General features: G+C 32.1%; 2 protein-coding genes across 12 annotated transcripts in view; one reads left to right on the top strand and one right to left on the bottom strand.

Annotated features, from left to right (window-relative positions):
- LOC113397704 (YY1-associated factor 2) overlaps window positions 1–20,040 on the bottom strand; it is a 318,077-nt gene that overhangs the window by 144,013 nt on the left and 154,024 nt on the right. The gene's annotated exons all lie outside the window — the stretch shown is intronic.
- The window catches only part of Mctp (Multiple C2 domain and transmembrane region protein), a 177,896-nt gene that overhangs the window by 135,547 nt on the left and 22,309 nt on the right, over window positions 1–20,040 (top strand). The window contains exon 1 of one of the 11 annotated variants that reach the window (XM_026636124.2): window positions 8,219–8,440. The exons of 9 other annotated variants lie outside the window; for them this stretch is intronic. In XM_026636124.2, the coding sequence (XP_026491909.2) occupies window positions 8,438–8,440 (3 nt within the window). In that variant the 5' untranslated portion in view covers window positions 8,219–8,437. Of the gene's footprint in view, window positions 1–8,218; window positions 8,449–20,040 lie in introns of those variants that run through there. One more of the 11 variants, XM_064218707.1, reaches the window with a different exon arrangement.

The raw sequence follows: 20,040 nt of genomic DNA, 5'->3' as shown, positions 1-20,040 counted from the left end.
AAAAAAATCGTATATAACCTTACACATATCAGGGTTGGTTGAGATGCTAATTCCATTACGCCACTTAATTAATTATTTGTTTTGTCCTGGCAGGTTTTATTTAGACGGGCTTTTTTTCATAACATATTAAGTAATCAAACGTTTACGATACCACAATTATTTTACGAGCAACGTGAGACTGTCCAAGGTAACGTCCGAGCGTTTGTTGATCATAAATAAAAACTTTAACCGCGAACTTTATCCAGTATTTTTTCTTTATTCATTTTGAGCTGTTCACTAAGTTTTGAGTTGAACTCGCTAAATTAAAATTTTCAAGGAGTATATATATTTTAAACCAAACTCCTTTCTTTCCAGATAATGCTATAAAGTAGAACTTAACTTTTTAAATTTAAAGTTTCCTCTAAAGAGAAACTAAAGAATCCAAGATAATGTATGTATGTACTATATACGTACTGTTTATCTCTTATGAATCTAGCTTATGTCGGCGGCATTGTTTATATTAGCATCCTGTAAATTTCCCACTGCTGGGCTAAGGCCTCCTCTCCCTTTGAGGAGAAGGTTTGGAGCATATTCCACCACGCTGCTCCAATGCGGGTTGATGGAATGCACATGTGGCAGAATTTCGTTGAAATTAGACACATGCAGGTTTCCTCACGATGTTTTCCTTCACCGCCGAGCACGAGACGCATTATAAACACAAATTAAGCACATGAAAATTCAGTGGTGTCTGCCTGGGTTTGAACTCGAAATCATCGGTTTAGATGCACGCGTTCTAACCACTGGGCCATCTCGGCAGCTTTGTGTGTATTGATTTAATGTCTCTGCTCTGAGAATACTTCCATTTCCCAAGAAAAACCGTGCCGTTTCAGGTGATACCTCCTCTGAAAGCTAAACTTATTAGATTTTTAAATAATATTACCTTTTAATGTAAGGTCGGTTTTAATGATTTAATGATAGAGTGAAGCTTAATAGCAAGAAATATGTCTAAGCTGTTATACACAAAATTTCGTGTCTATGCTGTTGATCTTTGAGGAGTTCCATCGTCTAGCACCAATGGATGTAGAATTATAGGGCAATCCTATAATTAACCTTAGCTTAACCGTAACTGACGACTAATTCAACTTATATATTTCAGTTACAACACGATCCGCAATAAATTTAAATCAAACTTTGGCCGAACCGCAACTGGATCGTTGCGTTTGTGAAATAGCTAGATAGAAAAACGCGACAAACTGACAAACAGTTAGCAAAACTGGTATTCAGGTTATATTTCCAATACCAACATCATTGTCATCGAAACAGAACTAAATTGTAAAATTTAAACTCTGTAGGACAAAATAGAGTGATAGAAGCACTTAAAAACACTGATACTACTGGCAAGATTTTGTCTAAGCAAACTGACATACGTACAATAAAACATACATATAATAAAATCTTGTAAATAAGTATATCTTCACAGTTCTTATGAGAAAATATTTTATTTTCGTGATGGTTTGCGATGACTTTACGTTTTCCGTTTAGATAGGGTGTGGTTAAGCTTAGGGCGGCGATCTGTGTCATATGAAATGACAGGCAATTCAGCAAAATATTTCATAAATATCATCACTTTTTTCAGTATTTCTATCCCTTTCCTCGGCAATATTTTCAATAGGAAGGAGAAGGATGGATGATTATTTTCATTTTCCTTATGTCCGTTGTCATTGTTACATTATGTCATTTGATTTATTAAAAACCCGTTAATGGCACACTACTAGAAAAATGCCTCCTCTGCTGCTCAGGACATTTTTGGAGTTTATCCATTAAGTATCCATTGTGTTGGTTTATTAAATGTGGCAGAATTTCATTTATAGTACTGGAACTTTGGAACTTGGAACTGCTTGAAATCGAATCATTGAATCTATCCACTGGGTCATCTCAGTAATTGGTATAAATAACATATTCAGCTAATCCAGGCAATAGAAGAATAAAAGAGCTCGTTTCTCAATTTAAATTTCGTTGAAAAATCTTAATATAAGTAACTTATATTAATTCAGGTCTTATGATTGGGCAATAGATAAAACTAAAGAATTTTGAAAAGCGTTTTTTTGAAAATGTTCAGTTTCCATGATCCCGTATAAGTATGAAAGTCAAGTACAATAAATTTAATCTAATTCAAACAATAGTTACTGCTACTATAAAAATAAGAAATATAACATTGAAAGAAGTGTTTAAAAGACGGAATAATTTGTAAATTAAGTATTAAGAAATTCTGTACGAGGTAATGTTAATTAAATGAAAATATTACTGATAAAAAATTGTAACAAAACGGATACCGCAATATCAAAATAAAGACGTCAGAAGAGAAATATTTAGAGACGAAATATGGAAGAGATAAGATGAGAAAGAGATAGAAGAAATGTGGAAAATAAATAACAAAAATAATGGATAAACCGGCTGAAGATTTACGATTACTATAAAAAAAACATACATGAATAAATAAAACATTACCTTAAACGGATATCCTCTATCGAAGACATACATAACACAATACCCGTATGGCTAATGCAAATATTTAACGTTAGTGGGAATCGTTAAAGCAAACATTAACGCTATCAGTTGCCGTGATTACTTCACTAATGAGGATCAAGGATTATTTATATAACACTTCATTAAAATGAAAATAAAATAAACACAAAAGAAATAGCAAGGGAACAAGTATTGAGGCATGCTTATCCATAGTCTTTTCCAAATGGAAAATATAATTAAGCCGATAAATAAGGAAACGATAGATACAGTCATATGAAATCTAAATGAACTTTATGAAAATCGTGATATGCTTAGTTTTATTGATTTAAAATATACTAAAGGCACGACCAAAATACTATACATTGATACATTTCCCTCGAGGATTATCAGATCTGATTATAAGAATGAAGATATAAAAGTGTACCTGTCACGAGGACTTTATGTCCTGTGTAGTTAGGTAGACCCCACTGAGAATGTACGCCGTGGCCTTTTTTATTTTATTTATGTCGGTGGATGAGCAAATGGGCCACCTGATGGTAAGTGGTTAATGCCACCTAAAGACATTGTCGCTGTAAGAAAAAATAACCATTCCTTACATCACACCAATGCGCCTATAACCTTGGGAGCTGAGTTATATTCCTTGTACCCAGGTACAGTATAATTCCAGAATTATACTGGCTCACTTATCCTTCGAACCGAAACACAACCATATTAAATATTTCTCTTTGGCGGTGGAATATCTTATGAGGAAATAATCTAAATTGAATGAATAATTTATAAAACAATAACCAAATGTTCGAGTTTATTTGTACATAGTATTGGTATATAGGAAAGTAGTACAAACATGTGATATATACGAGTACTAAGATAGTCGATGCTAAGTATTCAGTGGACGGTTGTTCACGAGGGAATTTCCTGCGGTTTCAAGGCGAGGCCCCGTTATCGGTAAATGGAATTACGCTATTTGTTATAATATTGGGATTCAGGTTTAACAGGATATTGGCTTTTATTCAATAGGTTGTCAGTGAGTAATACGTTTACTAGCAGAGGAGAACTGGTCTGTTGGGTACAGTCATTGGCTATAAACCCCACTCCAAATATTAATAAGATCGGTGTAATTATATGAATCAGGGAACTAAACACTAACCATCAGTGAACCATTCCTCGTCTGTTGCTTCTACAAAATAATAACGACGCAAAAGATACAATGATTAGACGATGAAAAAATTAGAAAGTTTATGGAACGAATTCGAATTACAATTTTGTAAAATTTTGTAACGAATAATCAATAATAATACAATAAATTTATCATTTATAACATTTCATTTGGAACCTCAAAAATACGTTATAAATATTCAAAGATGTCACGTCTCACTTCTACTATATAGATATATTGAATTGAATTAATTCAATTTGCATAATTATTCAATGCCTATTTATTTAACATTGAATATATAACATTGAAGACTTAAAATATCACCTCACATTCGTATTAGTAATATAATAGTACAACATTACAATTATTGTTGTTTAGTGGTATACCCAAACGGAAATGCACTAAGCTATCACCAAGTAAAAAGTAATGATAGTTATTATTTAATTAACATGATTGATTGAATAATTTTATTGCGGTTAAATCGTGTATATGCCTCGTTGGTCTAGTCTTTATATAAGAACCCGAGCTTCCAAACCCGAGCGTACAAACTCCAGGTTGGGGCGTTAAAAAGTTATCGTCTTATTTTGTCAAAAAAATCTCAGTAACACCCCGAAATCTGAAAGTCGAAATTACACTCTCGTGCACGTAAAGCCGTTGGTCCTGCGATTCCTGCGTCTAAGCTGTTTGCAGTCCCATCGGATTATGAGAGGGTCAGAATAAAGAGTGTAACTGTGTTTATACTCACACTTGTCCACTATAACATGCCCTGCGTAGTTTAGTCTTCCATGAGATTGTCTGCCGTGACCTAAATCGGCCGGACGACAACATCATTACGATATATGTATCTAATGAATAGAAGCATGGTTACACTAGCTGTTCCCCACGATCTTGTATGCGGCAAATTTATTTCTCCCGTGAAATACGGCAAATGTAAATCCACATGGGCATAATATACATTGGCCCTTATCCAGTTTCGGAGCAACCTGTCGAATTTCATTACGAACGGCTCTGTGGTTTATTCGAGGTAACGAACGAACGAGCAGTTAGAATTTTGCTTAAGTAATATTGACATAAAATAACTGTACATTAGTTACAGTAAGACCTAAGTTTATACAAAATGGAAATTAATATAGTTACTGCACAAATCGGACCGTGTGGGATGGTTGCAAGAATGCTAGCGGCATTTCCACGTAGCAATATTGATCCTCTGAGTTGAAAATGAACCAGCTCTCCTGTGACCAGTTGAAACAATAAAACGATAGGTTACATTTTTAATAAAGGTTTTAATAAGTATATTAGTAGATGATTTTGCTAAATACTACATTATTTATTACTAGCTGAACCTGCGGCTTTAGCCACTGGAAATTTATAAAACTTGACCTTTCAGCACACAAACCGTCATCCTCAAATTTACCGCCTCGTGATGTGAACTAAAAAAGTCCGATGTCCTTTCCCGGGATCGAACTATCTCCATACTGAATTAGTTCAGCGCTTTAAACGTGAAGAGGTAACAGCTAAGTTACTTTCGCATTAAAAATATTATAGAAGAGGTAATGGTACATTAAAAATATATAATATTATGGAAAGAGACTGTCTCATATCGTAAGAAATTGTAAATGCATAATGATGCTAAAATATCCATACTTTTAAAATGGCAAAAGTTGAGCGAAGCTTTAAAAGAACACATTACTTAACTAACTAAACTATACTTGAACTCATATTAGGTGTAAGAAAAATTAACAGAAAAATAAAAAGTAGTAATTCATATTTGATTTCGTTTAAGATAAAACTGTAAAACATAACAGGCCTTTTTAGTAGTTTAGGGAGTATTATTTGTTGATGATATTATCGTCAACGATAAATAATGAATTAATATATAGTCAATTCCCATTGTAGGAGGAGTAAACACCAATAAACAACTTTGACCTTGAATAAATATTACATCATTGGTCGATACTTAAAATACTCTATGGTATTTAATATGTATTTATAAAAATAGCCTTTTTATTATATTTGAAGTTATTATCGAATATTTGGAAGTAAATTTAAATTGAATACAAGTTATTGAATAGAATAATGTTGTGTTAATAACTAAAAATATTTTAATCAAGAACTGTTGGCTGCGCATAATAAAGCCGGGCTTTTAGCAAATCGCGTGGAATATTCAAATGTAATATTTGTTAATTATTTATACCTTCTGCCAATGGAATATTCTAAAGCATTTGTTTAGAGTTTCTTGGAAGCAACAAGAAGAAGAAACAAGCAATTTGGTCGTATATTAATATCATAATACTCATTAATTTTCCTTATCGTTAAAAATTAAACGGTACGATTGATTTTTACGACCTAATCGACATTACATTGGCGAAATTGCCAAAAAAAAATGTATATCTATCTATCTATCTATCTATCTATCCATCCATCCATCCATCCATCCATCCATCCATCCATCCATCCATCCATCCATCCATCCATCCATCCATCTATCTATCTATCTATCTATCTATCTATCTATCTATCTATCTATCCATCTATCTATCTATCGCTTTAATAGTTTTCTTTTACTTTACGTATTACGTATAATTATCTCATTTGATTGTATAATGTTATTTGATTTTATGCAGGTTGAAACTTTGTTAAATTATAATGAATCTGTATTTATTATCAGTGGAAACTTAGCTGTATGCATTATCCAATTATTGCTATAAGTGTCATGTCATTGTTTGTTACCCTAAAATAAAATAATATATAATAAAAAGTTAGTACTCCGAATCACTATTACTATAGTGTGTGTACGTTAACTGTTATGTAGCAGTTACACGCAATTCGCGACTTTAATTTGTAATATGCATAATATACAAATGTAGTGAACGAATGTTTGTAATGAGTGTGCGTTAATATAATATCTATAATCAACTTCGCCAAATATTTTCCGCATAAATATAGCAATGGCCGCGTGGTATGTCTTACACTCAACCATAAATCCGAGTGCATTCAACTTTTATTTTAATTTCAATAGAGTAGTGTAATCATAGAGAAAATATTTAGAGACAATCGAAATACCATAACATAAAATATCGATACAAAACCTCAAATTCATAAGTGAATTTCTCTCATTTATTTTATGACAACTTAAACATATTAAAGTAAATTAATTTAAATACGTCTTATTTTGTCATTTTTGTATTAAGATTTTATATTATTGAATGCCATGTCTCCTGTTCTATTAAAAATATTAGAATTACGAATAAAAAAATTCGATAAAAAAAACGTGTAATTGGATCCAATGAATTTAAACTATCCAAAATATTTGAACTCGACGTCCCTACCGTGGCATTGAAATTGTTGCCTTTATTAAAACTTTATTGTTACCGCTTTGAATGACAAGGCCAAGTCCTTGAATGGAGTAAGCAATCTCTTGTGCCCAAAACATAGAAAACTCTTGCTAATTTCGCAACTAAATGTTTAGTTACAAGTTTTCTTAGTTTAGCAATATGTAAGTGCTTTCAAATTATACAAAATATTTTCTAAATATAAAATTATAAAAATAGAATCGGTACTATTAATTACGAATTTAACGAAAACCAATATATAAATATTGGAGCAATTTTTGCGTGCTCTATAACTAATATAATCTGTACAATACCATACAATCAAACAATTTATCTACGAGGGCCAACAACAAATATGGTCTAAACGTTTTTAGTGTCTATTCTTTGTTGATATTTTTTAGATAAATGGAACGATGGCGATAATAATTTATGATTGAACAGGGCCGAATCTATGGTATGGCTTTTTGGGCTTCAGCCCAGGGATTCAAGGGGCCCCCAGCTAAGTTAAAAATAGATGATAATGCGAAAGAATCCATCATTCTATTAAATTAAACAGATCGTATGTTTTGCAGCCCTGCGAATCCTGCAATTAATCGAACCCATTCAATTAATTTAATTCAAGTCTAATTAATTTAGTTCAAGCGTGTGTGCCCAGGGCCCCCTAAATTCACGGTCCGGTTCTGCGTCGAAGTAAAACCTACACAGATATTTGGTAACAAAACCGGGCCTTTAAATTAATCCTTAATAATAGTCGCAGTCTTTGCCTACCAGTAAAATATTTACGGGCTATTTATTACTGTATATAGCCTATGACATAAAAACAAATCTTAATAATATATAAGCAAAAATTGACAAGTATAAAAACTTTTTATTTACAATTGATTAAATAAAGTCGCGACAGGTGACTAGTTATTCATACGAATAATTTAAAAAATTATACTTACGAAAATGTTAATGTAAATCATTCGATAGTTTTCATTTCAAAGTCAAATATTAATTGTAATATACATCACTTACATTTCGCTTAAGTAATATCCAAAAGAAATGTAGAAATAATTCCTCTAAATCATTTGTCAATAATTTACTAAAACATCGTGTTACACACAAATAATGTTGCCTTACGAAGTTCTGATCTCTGAGTATACAATTCTCTGTGAAATATTATTACACCATACGGATAAGTACGCTGTACTGTACGGCAAGAACAGTCACAGTTAGTGCACGGCCGTGTGAGCGCGCGTCGCAAATTATAAGTACGTAACCTAAATTCGCGTAAAACAAATAAATAAACCGTTGAATGATGGAAACGGTTCGATTCGCTAAATCACGTTTTTCGACGAATTTCATCAAAATAATACTCATGTAGTGGGTTATTGTGTTCAAAAAAGGTTTTGTGTTGTGTTGTGATCTCTTTGGATTGATTTCAGTGTAACTGGTTTTTGCAATGGTATTTTGGTTTGTTTTATTCTTTTTATACAACAATCGAAAAACATTTTAGGTTGTTTTTTTTTTAAATATTGACAAAGAGGTTTATTTCAAACAGTATAATTGGAATTGTGTTTAATTATATTATTATATTCAAATAAATTTAATGATTATTGTGGAGCGTAGTTTGAAGACTCAAATACTGTTTATATAAATTAAATAAATGCTAAAACAAATAAGTAGGTATACAAAATAAACATCAGCTGATAATGCAGTAGCATAATTGTTAATAATGTTTATCAGAATTATTTTGTTAATTGTTTTGTAATAGAAATTTATTTAAAACTTTATATATTTTAAAAAACATTTAATATTTATGTGATGGATGATGTGAATTACGTACATATGTAATTATGCTAAATATAACCTGTGGCTTTCCTCATTATAATTCATTTGTATTAAAATAATAAATAGCCCGTAAGAAATTATTGAAAAAAAAGTATTTTTATTAGCATTTTTTGAATCGGTTTGAAATTTAGATTGTATCGAGAACCGACAATATAATTTATTGATTTTCGCTTTGCCTCCATCATATAAATAAATGTTATAATCATATATATAATGTGAGCAATATCCTGTATGCAAATCAACGAATACGACGTCCTTTTTCAACACGAGCTTTAAATTAATAAGTAAAACATAAAATTAACTATATATTACAAGTCTATTTACGTTTCATTCTGAGCATTTAAAAGTAAATACAATTGGTAATTGTAAGCTATTTATTAGTATTTATATATATATAAATATGTATACCATAAAGTTATATATATATGATGCTGAATGATTAGGTACCTTTTATTGTGATAGGTTTCATTTGTACAACTATTATAATTTTATAAAAAATTGGGCGTCCTGATTTCCTACGCGTGAAATCTTTGTTATTTATTAAATAAAAAAGTCCTGGTATTCGTTCATAGATTCAGACTCACCCAGAGACCCACTCAAACACATATTTATTAATCAAAATCAATCTTTAAGATTAGTACACAGAGGTCACCTTGAGGTATTCATCCTAAGGTCAACTCGACTCACAGATAAATGAGGCGATAGTTCGGTAACCATTCTATTATTAATGCAATAACAGAGCTGTTATATTTCTTTTAATCCTGTCTGGGGCTGTTCGTACCTATTAATTTTAATACCTAAACGAATACAAGACCAGTAGAAATCACTTGTAAACAATTCATATGTAAGTAATTTCAATCCAAGCTTCGCTTTATATCAGGGATGTTATTGAGCCCCGTAACGACACTATCGGATATCCGAAATAAAAAAACTATTCGAAACCGTACCTGAATCCGATAAAAAAATGTTTATTATCATGTTATTTTGCATATTCTTTTAACGAATATAAAAAAATAAAGGCCGACAACGCATCTGCAAGACCACCCCCTCCCGTGTTGCAGATGTCCATGGGTGGTGGTAGTCACTTTCCATCAGGTGAGCCTTCTGCCCATTTGATACCTATAAATATAAAAAAAGGCTACAAATGAAGTCGATCTGTTACATTGTAATTTTTTCTTCTACAATTTTAAAATAATCTAATATTCTTAAGTGATAATTTCGTTTCCGTAACCTTAACGTATTATTCATCGTATCCATAACCAGATCCGAAGTACACATGCATAATAAACAAGCAAGCGAGTTTCATATTAGTCTTAATCCATGTAAGTGTACCTACCAAATACAGGTAAAAACAACAACATAAAAGGCATACAAAGACATTTAGTCAAAATCGATAGCCATTACAATTCTGGAAGGCTTAAATATAGAATGAAAAATATACTGCAAAATGTAAATTAAACTGAACAGATATATAGAAACAGATTTAAATCTGCAAATTTTCATGGTGGAAGCTCCGTCCAATACATTTTTATTGTTCGAAGGACACTAGCAAATTGTTAATTCTTTGAACTGCTAGATTCAAAGCGTCATCTTTAGCGTCACGAGAAGTTCGGACCTGTTACTTCGAAGGTCTATTCTTATTTCTGATAATGGTATTTTAATCTTCATTCATTTATTCAATGTAAAATAAACAAATTTAAAAGTCGACTTAAAAAAAACAAAAATTTTAAAGGAAACTTTTAAAGGAGTTTGTTAAGCTTCGTTCTTTAAAAGGAAAGCAGTAATTCGATATTTAAACGTTTCGCTGCAAATATTGACGATTACTTAATGGATGTTCTTTGTTTTCAATGAGCGATGAATTAATTTGAAACGGTATCGAATTATAATGGATGTTAAACAATTTCTAACTTTCCGGTTTTGGCATGAAATCTGTTCATTATTCAATCAAGAGATTGATCAAAACGAAAGAGGTTATAGTTGCTCCTAAAAATCATAGTCATTTTAATTTAAAAAAAAAAGTATAATTTGTTTTACACAATTGGTTTAATAAAACTGATTTTTTTAATTATTTATTTGACTATTGATGTCCACTGTTAGGGAGTTTCTTCGTCAAGATCCAATCTAAGTTGTAGAATTAAGTCATTTGACATACAAATGGATTGTCGTCGGCATTGAACCAACACGTTAAATTCCTACTTCGTGTTTCTAATTCACCTTAAAAGATTTAACTGCTAGTTAGTTAAAATCTTGTTATAAAAATTATAGCAAATCATTGAGTGTTTATAATATTTACTATTTTTTTAATTATAAATAATTATGATACAAAATCTTTTTCATGTATTTTTTAAGCTAATGTACTTGTGATATTATATTATAAATGTTTTATTACTTTAGATACGTATTTGATTCAAAAGTTCGTCTTTCGTCGATAATATTAAATACAATCATTTTAAAAATAGATTTTATATAATATATATATTATGTAGGTTGTACACCATTTGCGTAATAAATTTCGTCTTTAGGTACACAATTTCCCACTCCAGCGACCGCTAAAGATTGATTGCTCAAAGCTAGCATTTAGAGCTAAATCTTATTGAACATGAGGAAATTCTGAAGTAACGATATTTGATTTAATTTAATCCAATTCATAATTTGTCTTTTGTAATCTGTATCCCTAAACTCAGTGGGATGCGGGGGCATCGTAAACGAATTTAGGTAGGTCAGGCAATTAGTTCCAGATTTGTTCAACCCAATTTAAATTAAATCTGAATTTGTTCCGTTGAAATAAATACTTTTGAAATCGAACCCCATCCAGCGGGTTATTTGGTTGAGCTCTATATTTATTAATTTCAAGCTTTAGTTCCGTTTTCCGGTAGTAGTTCACATATACCTTCAGGTAGCTGTTCAATCCTCCTACCGTTATGACATAAAATATGACAGAGGTAGCTTGTCCCGGCTTGTATTTAAAAAATATGACGTCAGCAATGCTGACGTCACAAATGTCAGGGTTCGAATTTCTATCCATCCTCGAAGGTATGAAATTAAACTCAGGAAATATTCTTCTCTGATTTATTCCAAACTGAGGAGGTCCGATCGCTCCGACGGCTCGAACTAGCCTCTCGATACCGGCGGGCGTTCGGCCTTTTACAACAAAAATGGGTGTGGCCACTATTCACTCAATATAACACCTATTTATGAACGGTAAAATATTTCAAACTAATTTAACATCTAAGAATTCACTAAATATTATTAATTTAATAATCAAACAGTTTTAAATTATTAAAAATAATTATAACAATAATTTCCGGGCACGTGTTTTTCTTAAATACGTGAATATCTGCCGACAAATATAATGAAATATAATAAAAGGTTTTAGAAACCTTAATACTCAAATTAAATTGATGATTTTTTTAAACTGAAGTTGTCAAAATAAACCCTTTGAATTGAGAATTGACCCAACTGACAAAATCTTATGGAGTCATACAGGTAGTATGACTCCATAAGATTTTGTTTAGCATGGAATTATATTACTCATGCAAGTCCAATCCAAACTAGGATTAAATCATTGTAACTGTGTATTGGTCTGACGTCATTTTACCGCATTTGCCTTTGTAATCCAGTAAACTGCAATTTTGTGCGTAAACGGAATTCTATCAAATCAAATATTTTATAAAATTTACGATGAGTAATCTTGCGGGAACCCATTTAAAAGAAAATGTTCATATTATAAACGTATTCAAAGTCCTCTCAAAATAATGTATTACTTCTTATATCAGCTTCGTAATATTTTTTTATACAAAAAGGTGGGTAGGTTTATTTGAAAATGAGCCACTTGGTGATAAATGGTCATTACTGTCCATAGAAATTGGCGTCGAGAGAAATATTAACCATTCCTTACATTACCAACACGACACTCGCCTTGAGAACTAAAATATGATGTCCTCTATGTTTACAGTAACAGGCGCACTCACCCTTCAAACCGGAACAAAATAACACTAATTACCCTTTGGCAATTGAATATATGATGAGTACCTTACCAGATGGGCTGGAACTAAAACTACCACCAAGTCAAATGTCCTTTCCTTTCATCTATCTAGCACTCTCTTATAAGAATCTATCTAAACCTGCGGCTTGATCCGAGCGAAATTTATAAAACTCAAACTTCGAACCCCCATTTTACCCCTTTAGGGTTGGAGTTTCGTAAAATCCATTCACACATTCTTAGCGAATGTCTACACCCTATAAGGAACCTACCTGCCAAATTTCAATTTTGTAGTTGTTATAGTTTTTTAGATTTCGTGATTAATCAGTGAGTGGTATTTCGCTTTTATGTAGAAATAGATTATTGTCGGTACTATTTAATACTAATAGTATTGAGATACCATACGTTGTGATAAAAAGTTGAACATTGGTATTAAGTTTTCTAAATAAAAAACTATTAATAATGAAGAAAAATGTGTATAATTTATTTCTTCCAATGAAAATATGTCATAGATTCAAAATAATATTATTAAATGTTTTGGGCACAAGTTCAAACAAGCTAATAATCTTTAAGTGCGTGGTTAACACACCCTATGAGGAGATAAGGACTTCAGACCACCCAGTTGAAACTATCTTTCGTATCATAACACGCGCGTCGTTTTAGCGTTGTTCTCCGAAAGCTTTGAGAATTAGAAGGAACATTAATTCTGTACTTTATCCCTTTTTACGACTTATTCTAATTCCCTTCCGGAAGTTGATGCAGTTTAAGTCAAAACCGGTCCATCGGTTCCAGAGTTTAGCCGGAACAATCAGAAAGACAGACAAAAAATTAAAAAAGAGGTAATTTTAGTATATGTGCCGTCTATATAACATACATATACATATCAATATATTTTTATCATCAGATTTAAATATATTGATAGTGATAATGTTTAAGTAATTTGGAGGACATTCTAATTTACCCTCAATATTGATTGAAACAGACTTCAATTGCCATCATGCATTCAATTGATTAGACAGTTGTTACGCATGGCTTCGGCCTGCGAGAAATAATGGAGCAAACATACCGGCGTGACCAAGTAGAGGCGGTCCATTGTAAAGGTTTCACTAGATCAAATACCGAGCAAAATTGCAGTACGTAAAATGCTTTTATTGTCATTGTTGTTATTAATTCAGATCCTGAAGTTAATCATCTTGTAATTCAGTATAATTAGGTGGGGCCATTCATTACGGCTCGCCGAGGCTTTGGTGTTTGACGGCGCAAGTACTGTAATGCATGGTTATGTCTTGCCCAAAGACCTAAACTAAGGGTCTATCCTAGATGTTGCATATTTTAAGCCGTTGAGTAAACTAGGAATATTTTTCTCGAGTCTCAGTACTCGCTTTCCAACCGGTGACGTTGTATAGAGTGAAATGTACTTTCTTTATTTCGTAGTCTATATCCTATGGAATGGAAACATGTGTATTCCACCAACCCGTATTGGAGCAGCGTGGTGGAATATGCTCCAAACTTTTTCCTCAAAGGGACAGGAAGCCTTAGCCCAGCAGTGGGAAATTTGCAGGCTGCTAATGTAATGTAATTTAATGCTATGGAAGGTGATGACCACCCAAAATACATTTTATGCTGTACGTAATGTTAACTACAAACCAATGCGTCACCGAACTTGGGGGCAAAGAAGTTATATCATTGTGGCCGAAATTACACTCAGTATAGGAAATACTAAGAAGTGTTGCTTTGCGGTAGAATAAACGATGAGTGTATAGTAGGTACTACCCAGAGAAGGTTGCTCAAAGTCCTACCATTAAAAAGAGCATCGTAACGCCTATCAAATCAAATTAAATCAAAATATACTTTATTCAAGTAGGCTTTTACAAGCACTTTTGAATCGTCATTTAACAAACTATTTAAAGTAAAACTACCACCGGTTCGGGATGTAGATTCTACCGAGAAGAACCGGCAAGCAACTCAGTAGTTACTCTTTTTCAACATCTAATCAAATCAAATCAAAATATACTTTATTCAAGTAAGCTTTTACAAGCACTTTTGAATCGTCATTTAACAAACTATTTAAAGTAAAGCTACGTTAATGTATACTCGCTTTAGCTTATTTATTGCGCTTCAGCCAATCTAATGTTCTCGAGGACAAATCGATTAGTTCATTCATTTCAGATTTTATTGTAGTGTGTGCAATGTTGCCAATAATGTGTGCACTGATTGGTAGTAAAAACACCACCGCGCTGCGCTTCACCATGTGTGGATAGGCCATATTATGGATGTTGACTACGATACTTTACTTTACTTGATGTTTTACGTAGCCAATCGATCGGCTGCTGAACTAAATTAAATCTTATTCCCGAAATACTAATTGGCTTATATTAAATTAGCTTACGTAATCAATCAAAATTTAGTTTCGGAAAATACAGTGAATATGTATTTCGTCGTCGTATTTACTGTGATATAAATTAACATAAAGGTAACACAATTAATCTATATATCCTCAGTATACTCGTATAAAAGCGAAATACGAATGACTCGTCCGATAACGAAACTATTGCTCAAATTTACTTGAAAATTATTTACTTATTAAGAATTTCCAAGAAAGAATACACACTTCCGATAACATTATAGCGTGCAATAAAGCCTTAAACTGTACGTGCTCCATCGATTGTAGGAGACCACATCGAGCATGTTAAATATTGACTAAACTGAATTTAGATATAAATAAATGTAACATAGTGGTACTTAATAAATTAACACGGTAACTACAAAAAAAGTAAATAAAGTTTATTTATGACAACGTTATGCGAATTTTAAATTCAGTATAAAATTTAAATGAATGAATAAAAATTTTAAATTAACATGATTATTTTTATTACTAACAGTATTTAAAACGGGATATTTTACCATGTTTTTTTTTTTAAAAACGAAACGAAAACACATTATATATTGATAAAATAAATTTGCGTGGTATTTTTTAGTTAAAAAATACCACGCATTTTTTTTAATTTAACGTAGATACTCCTTTCGAGGTAGACGCTGATATTAAATGACATTTCCTTTCATTTTTTAAGATGTCGAGACGGGCTGCTAGTTATATATTAAATATATATTTAGCTGCTAAATATATACTATATTTATAAATAGCTTGATATGAGATTTCTTTTTACTTTCCTACCGCAGTACCACCTACCGGTAAGTAGTTAACCAACCCATTCAAATACATACAAAAAAATCATCGAATTCGGTCCAATCGCTTAGTACGTAGTTCTGTTACATACTAAATATATAGAAAATATATATTATTAAATATAGGTACAAAAATTATCAATATCTTTTTCCCTTTTGTTTATTGACCGATTTTCCATGAAAAGTCATGGTATGTTTTCATCAAACTTTCGATGTCTTTTATAGTCGATATTCCGACCACTGTGTGGATCACATGTAAGGTACATTGAAAATCGCGAATTTTTTTTAATATTCCTAATCTATAATTTATAAATAATATTTATAATAATAAAAAAATTTTTATTCGTGAATGCGCATTTTGAATAAAAAATCCTTTATATACCGACTCTTTTGTTGGTAAGTAGATAAACCGTATAACTCAGCCTTATTACCGGAACCAAACAATAAATAACTTCCGCGGTAAAATATCTAAAGTAGCAACCATAAAGTACGTTCCATAATATAGCATTTTGATAAAATCTTCCTTTATAAACATTTATTTCTTTAACAAGAGGGCCTATATGAGCCAGGTGATAAAAGACGTAGGCCTTGATAGGTCTCGGGTTCAAATTCGATAAATGCTACTGAGTTTTCATGTACTTATAATAACGCATTTCATTCTCAGCTAAAAGTAGGAAGAGATATAAAGGAGACAGATAACGTCTACCACATGTCGTATCAAATTCGTAGTGTAGCAGCGTTAGGGAATAAACTTCAAACTATACTCTTAAAAGGTAAGGAGCAGTATCCCCAGCACTGGGACATTTACAAGCGACTACTTTTACAATTTAATAAATCAACCTAATTATCATTACAAGAAACCATAATATTTTGGTATACCAAATGTAACAAATTAAATAATAATATTGATTCTGACTGATACCCACTGTGGCGGTTTCGCTCTAGGGAGAACAGCCAACTACGCAGAGAGATTATTGTGCACAAGTCCAGGCACTCATTCTCACACTTTTTCCTCACAATCATAATCCGTTGGACAACTTTAATTCCTTTCTGATTCAATATAATTTATACACTTCTATCTTCCAAATTCGAATGTGAAATAGCTATTGAAGGCCATGTATATTAGAAACCTTTAATATGGGCATTTGTTTAAGTACGAAAACTTATACGTAATTTTCACCTATGTATTATAATTAGACAAAAAGATTAAAGGTAGTATAAAAGTGATCTCGCGTTGCTCACGGAAATGTTGCGTCATTTGCTAAACGCGGCAGGGCAACTAAGGTGACCGCTGGTCATCAATTATGGTTTTAAGCACCAACAACATTATACAAAGCGTTATTAGTACTATTTCCATTACATAAAAGTTTTAACTTAATTAATCAACTCTACCTTCTACCAGCGTGTATATTAGTTTAATCCCCATGGACTTGTTTCTAACTTTATATAAAGACTCTTTGGTAAAATAAAAATACAATAAATTCTACTTGCAATAGTTATTACCATAAACGTAGAAACAGTTGTAAAATTTTTATTTTCGATTCTATTACACTAATATTAATTTATTATTGCATTATCTGTATTATTTACGAGGTAGTCGATCTATATCTAATGCGTAATGGTCAATCAATTTTCCGTTTGTACACATAAATATCAATATAAAAACATTACACTTGCTTATTAATCGTCAATCTACTACCAGCTCGGAATAAAAATGACAGACTTCATAAAAGACGGCGAAATAAACTCAGGTGATTACTTTGCAAGCCCGTTTGGATAGGTCCTGCCCTCGGTACCCCATGTAACGGGGATTTGCACTATTGGTTGTTATTTAGCGGAAAATCGAACAACGACTTTTTTACTGGCGCAGCAAATGTACAATGGCAGTAAAAGGCTTGCATACATTTAGTTTGTTCAAAATGTTAATATCAATCTTTTTACTTTTTACATATTACATAAAAAACTAATCTGGGTACCATCACACATTCTAATTTCAAACAGTAATAATTATTGGTTGTTTTCCGGCTTAAAGGGTGAGGCCAGTATAACTACAGACAAAAGGAACATAGTATCTTAGTTCCCAAGGTTGGTGGCGCATTGTTGATGTAAGGAATGGTTAATATTTCTTAGAATGCCATTGTCTACGGGCGGTGGTGTTCACTTACCATCAGGTGACCCATTCGCTCGTCCGCCTAAATTTATTAAAAAAAAATTTTGGTACAAAGGACGGCGGTGGTGGTGGTGGCGATCTAAAGGATGATATGTCTTACAGTGTCTATCCGTGGTGACCACTTAACATTACATGGCCCAAATACCAGTCTGCCTACTTATAAAATAAAAATGAAAAAATATTTAAAATAAATTCAAATACTCCAGCTAAACTATATATCAATTTTAGAGGTTGACGAAGTCACAAACCACTATAACGGATTAAAATTTAAAATGTATATTCACATTCTGCATTTCTGGTTAAAATATAACCCCTATAAATATCGAGAAGATGAAGGTTTGGTCATATACGAATACCTCATTTCAATATTGTTTTGCAAAATTTTATTGAATAAGGAAATTAAAATGAATATTCATGTCGAATTGGAAGCATTAAGATAACGAAATTATTTAATTAAATTACGAAAATGTAAATTGTATTTTCTATTATCTTTTATTTATTTAAAAATATTTCTTTTTTATTAAAAGTACATTATTTGTGATAGTTAGTCGGACGCGCTAAATAAAATATTAATCATTCCGTTCCTTCCCTCGCCCATCAACCTAACATGTTATTTCCCTTATGCCTGTAGTTACACTGGCTCACTCATCCTTCAAGCCTGAACAAAACAATACTAAGTATTGCTGTTTGTCAGCAGAATACCTGACGAGTGGTCGGTACATACCCAGACGAGCTTGCACAAAGTCTGCCACCACTTTAAATTTGTAGTATAAGATAATTCTGGTGTTTTGAAAGGCGACTAAGGTTTTTGTTCTTAAAAAAATGTCTAAAGAATCCATCCATTAAGCATCTCAAGCACCCATTGAATGGAGCGCAACTAGACAAAGATACAGGAAGACTGGACGCAAGCTAAAGCAAGCTGCTTATACTGTCCGATGCAATGGGTTAAACCCAAGCGGATAATGATTGGATTAGTACTCTTTATGTTAAAATATGTAATGGTACTTCGAGTACAAATTACTGTATTCGTGCTCGGTTGGAGCTGGCTGAGTATTTGCAATGGAAATGTTCAACACTGGATGTAAAATTAAATTGCAAATATCCAAATATTTGTGTCTTATTCCAAATTATGTTTTTGGCGCATTTGCTGTTAAAACAATTGAGTAGAATTGCAAAAAGCTTCATTAAAAGTATAACACCTCGCTTCATTGCCTCCAATGGTTACATGAGCTCTGGTTCGATTTTTGCCCAGAGGATCGGAATTGCGATTCAACGGGGAAAAGCTGCTAGTATTTTTGCCACCTTTCCACGCGATCAAGATTTATACAGTAACAATTTTTAATTAATATTTGTATATATTTAATGACTTAATGTTAATATTCTTTGTGTAAATATATATTACATTAATGCTTATTGTATTACCTGTTTTTAATACATTATGATCTTAACATAAATGTTAAACTTTGGCAAATGATACAACATAACACCTAAATTATGTCTAAATGAATATAATATTAATCGTTGTAACATAAATTAAGATATGCGTCATCATCCTCCGTCGTTGTCTCGCTGAATCTGACACTAGGATTATTCCAAGGACTTCCTGCTATTAACAAATAACTACAGTAATTTACACCAGTTATGCTCCACGCTGCACGGACGTGTACTTTACCGTTATAATACATAGCTATATTTATGCTTGAACATATGTCCATACTTATAAACAATTGTTGAACACAACCAGTTATGAGTTATTATGGCACGATAGCTGCACATAAAAAATGGGTTACGGTCTCATTTTGAAGAGCTCCAGCCGTAGATGTGCAGAATATTAAAGATAATTATTGATTGCGCTGTACTAAGTGTTACGAATTAA

The sequence above is a fragment of the Vanessa tameamea genome, chromosome 23, assembly GCF_037043105.1.
Source record: "Vanessa tameamea isolate UH-Manoa-2023 chromosome 23, ilVanTame1 primary haplotype, whole genome shotgun sequence".
NCBI classification, from domain to species: Eukaryota; Metazoa; Arthropoda; class Insecta; order Lepidoptera; family Nymphalidae; genus Vanessa; species Vanessa tameamea.
Note: the sequence above shows the minus strand (reverse complement) of the source record. Positions and strands in the feature narration are given on the sequence as shown.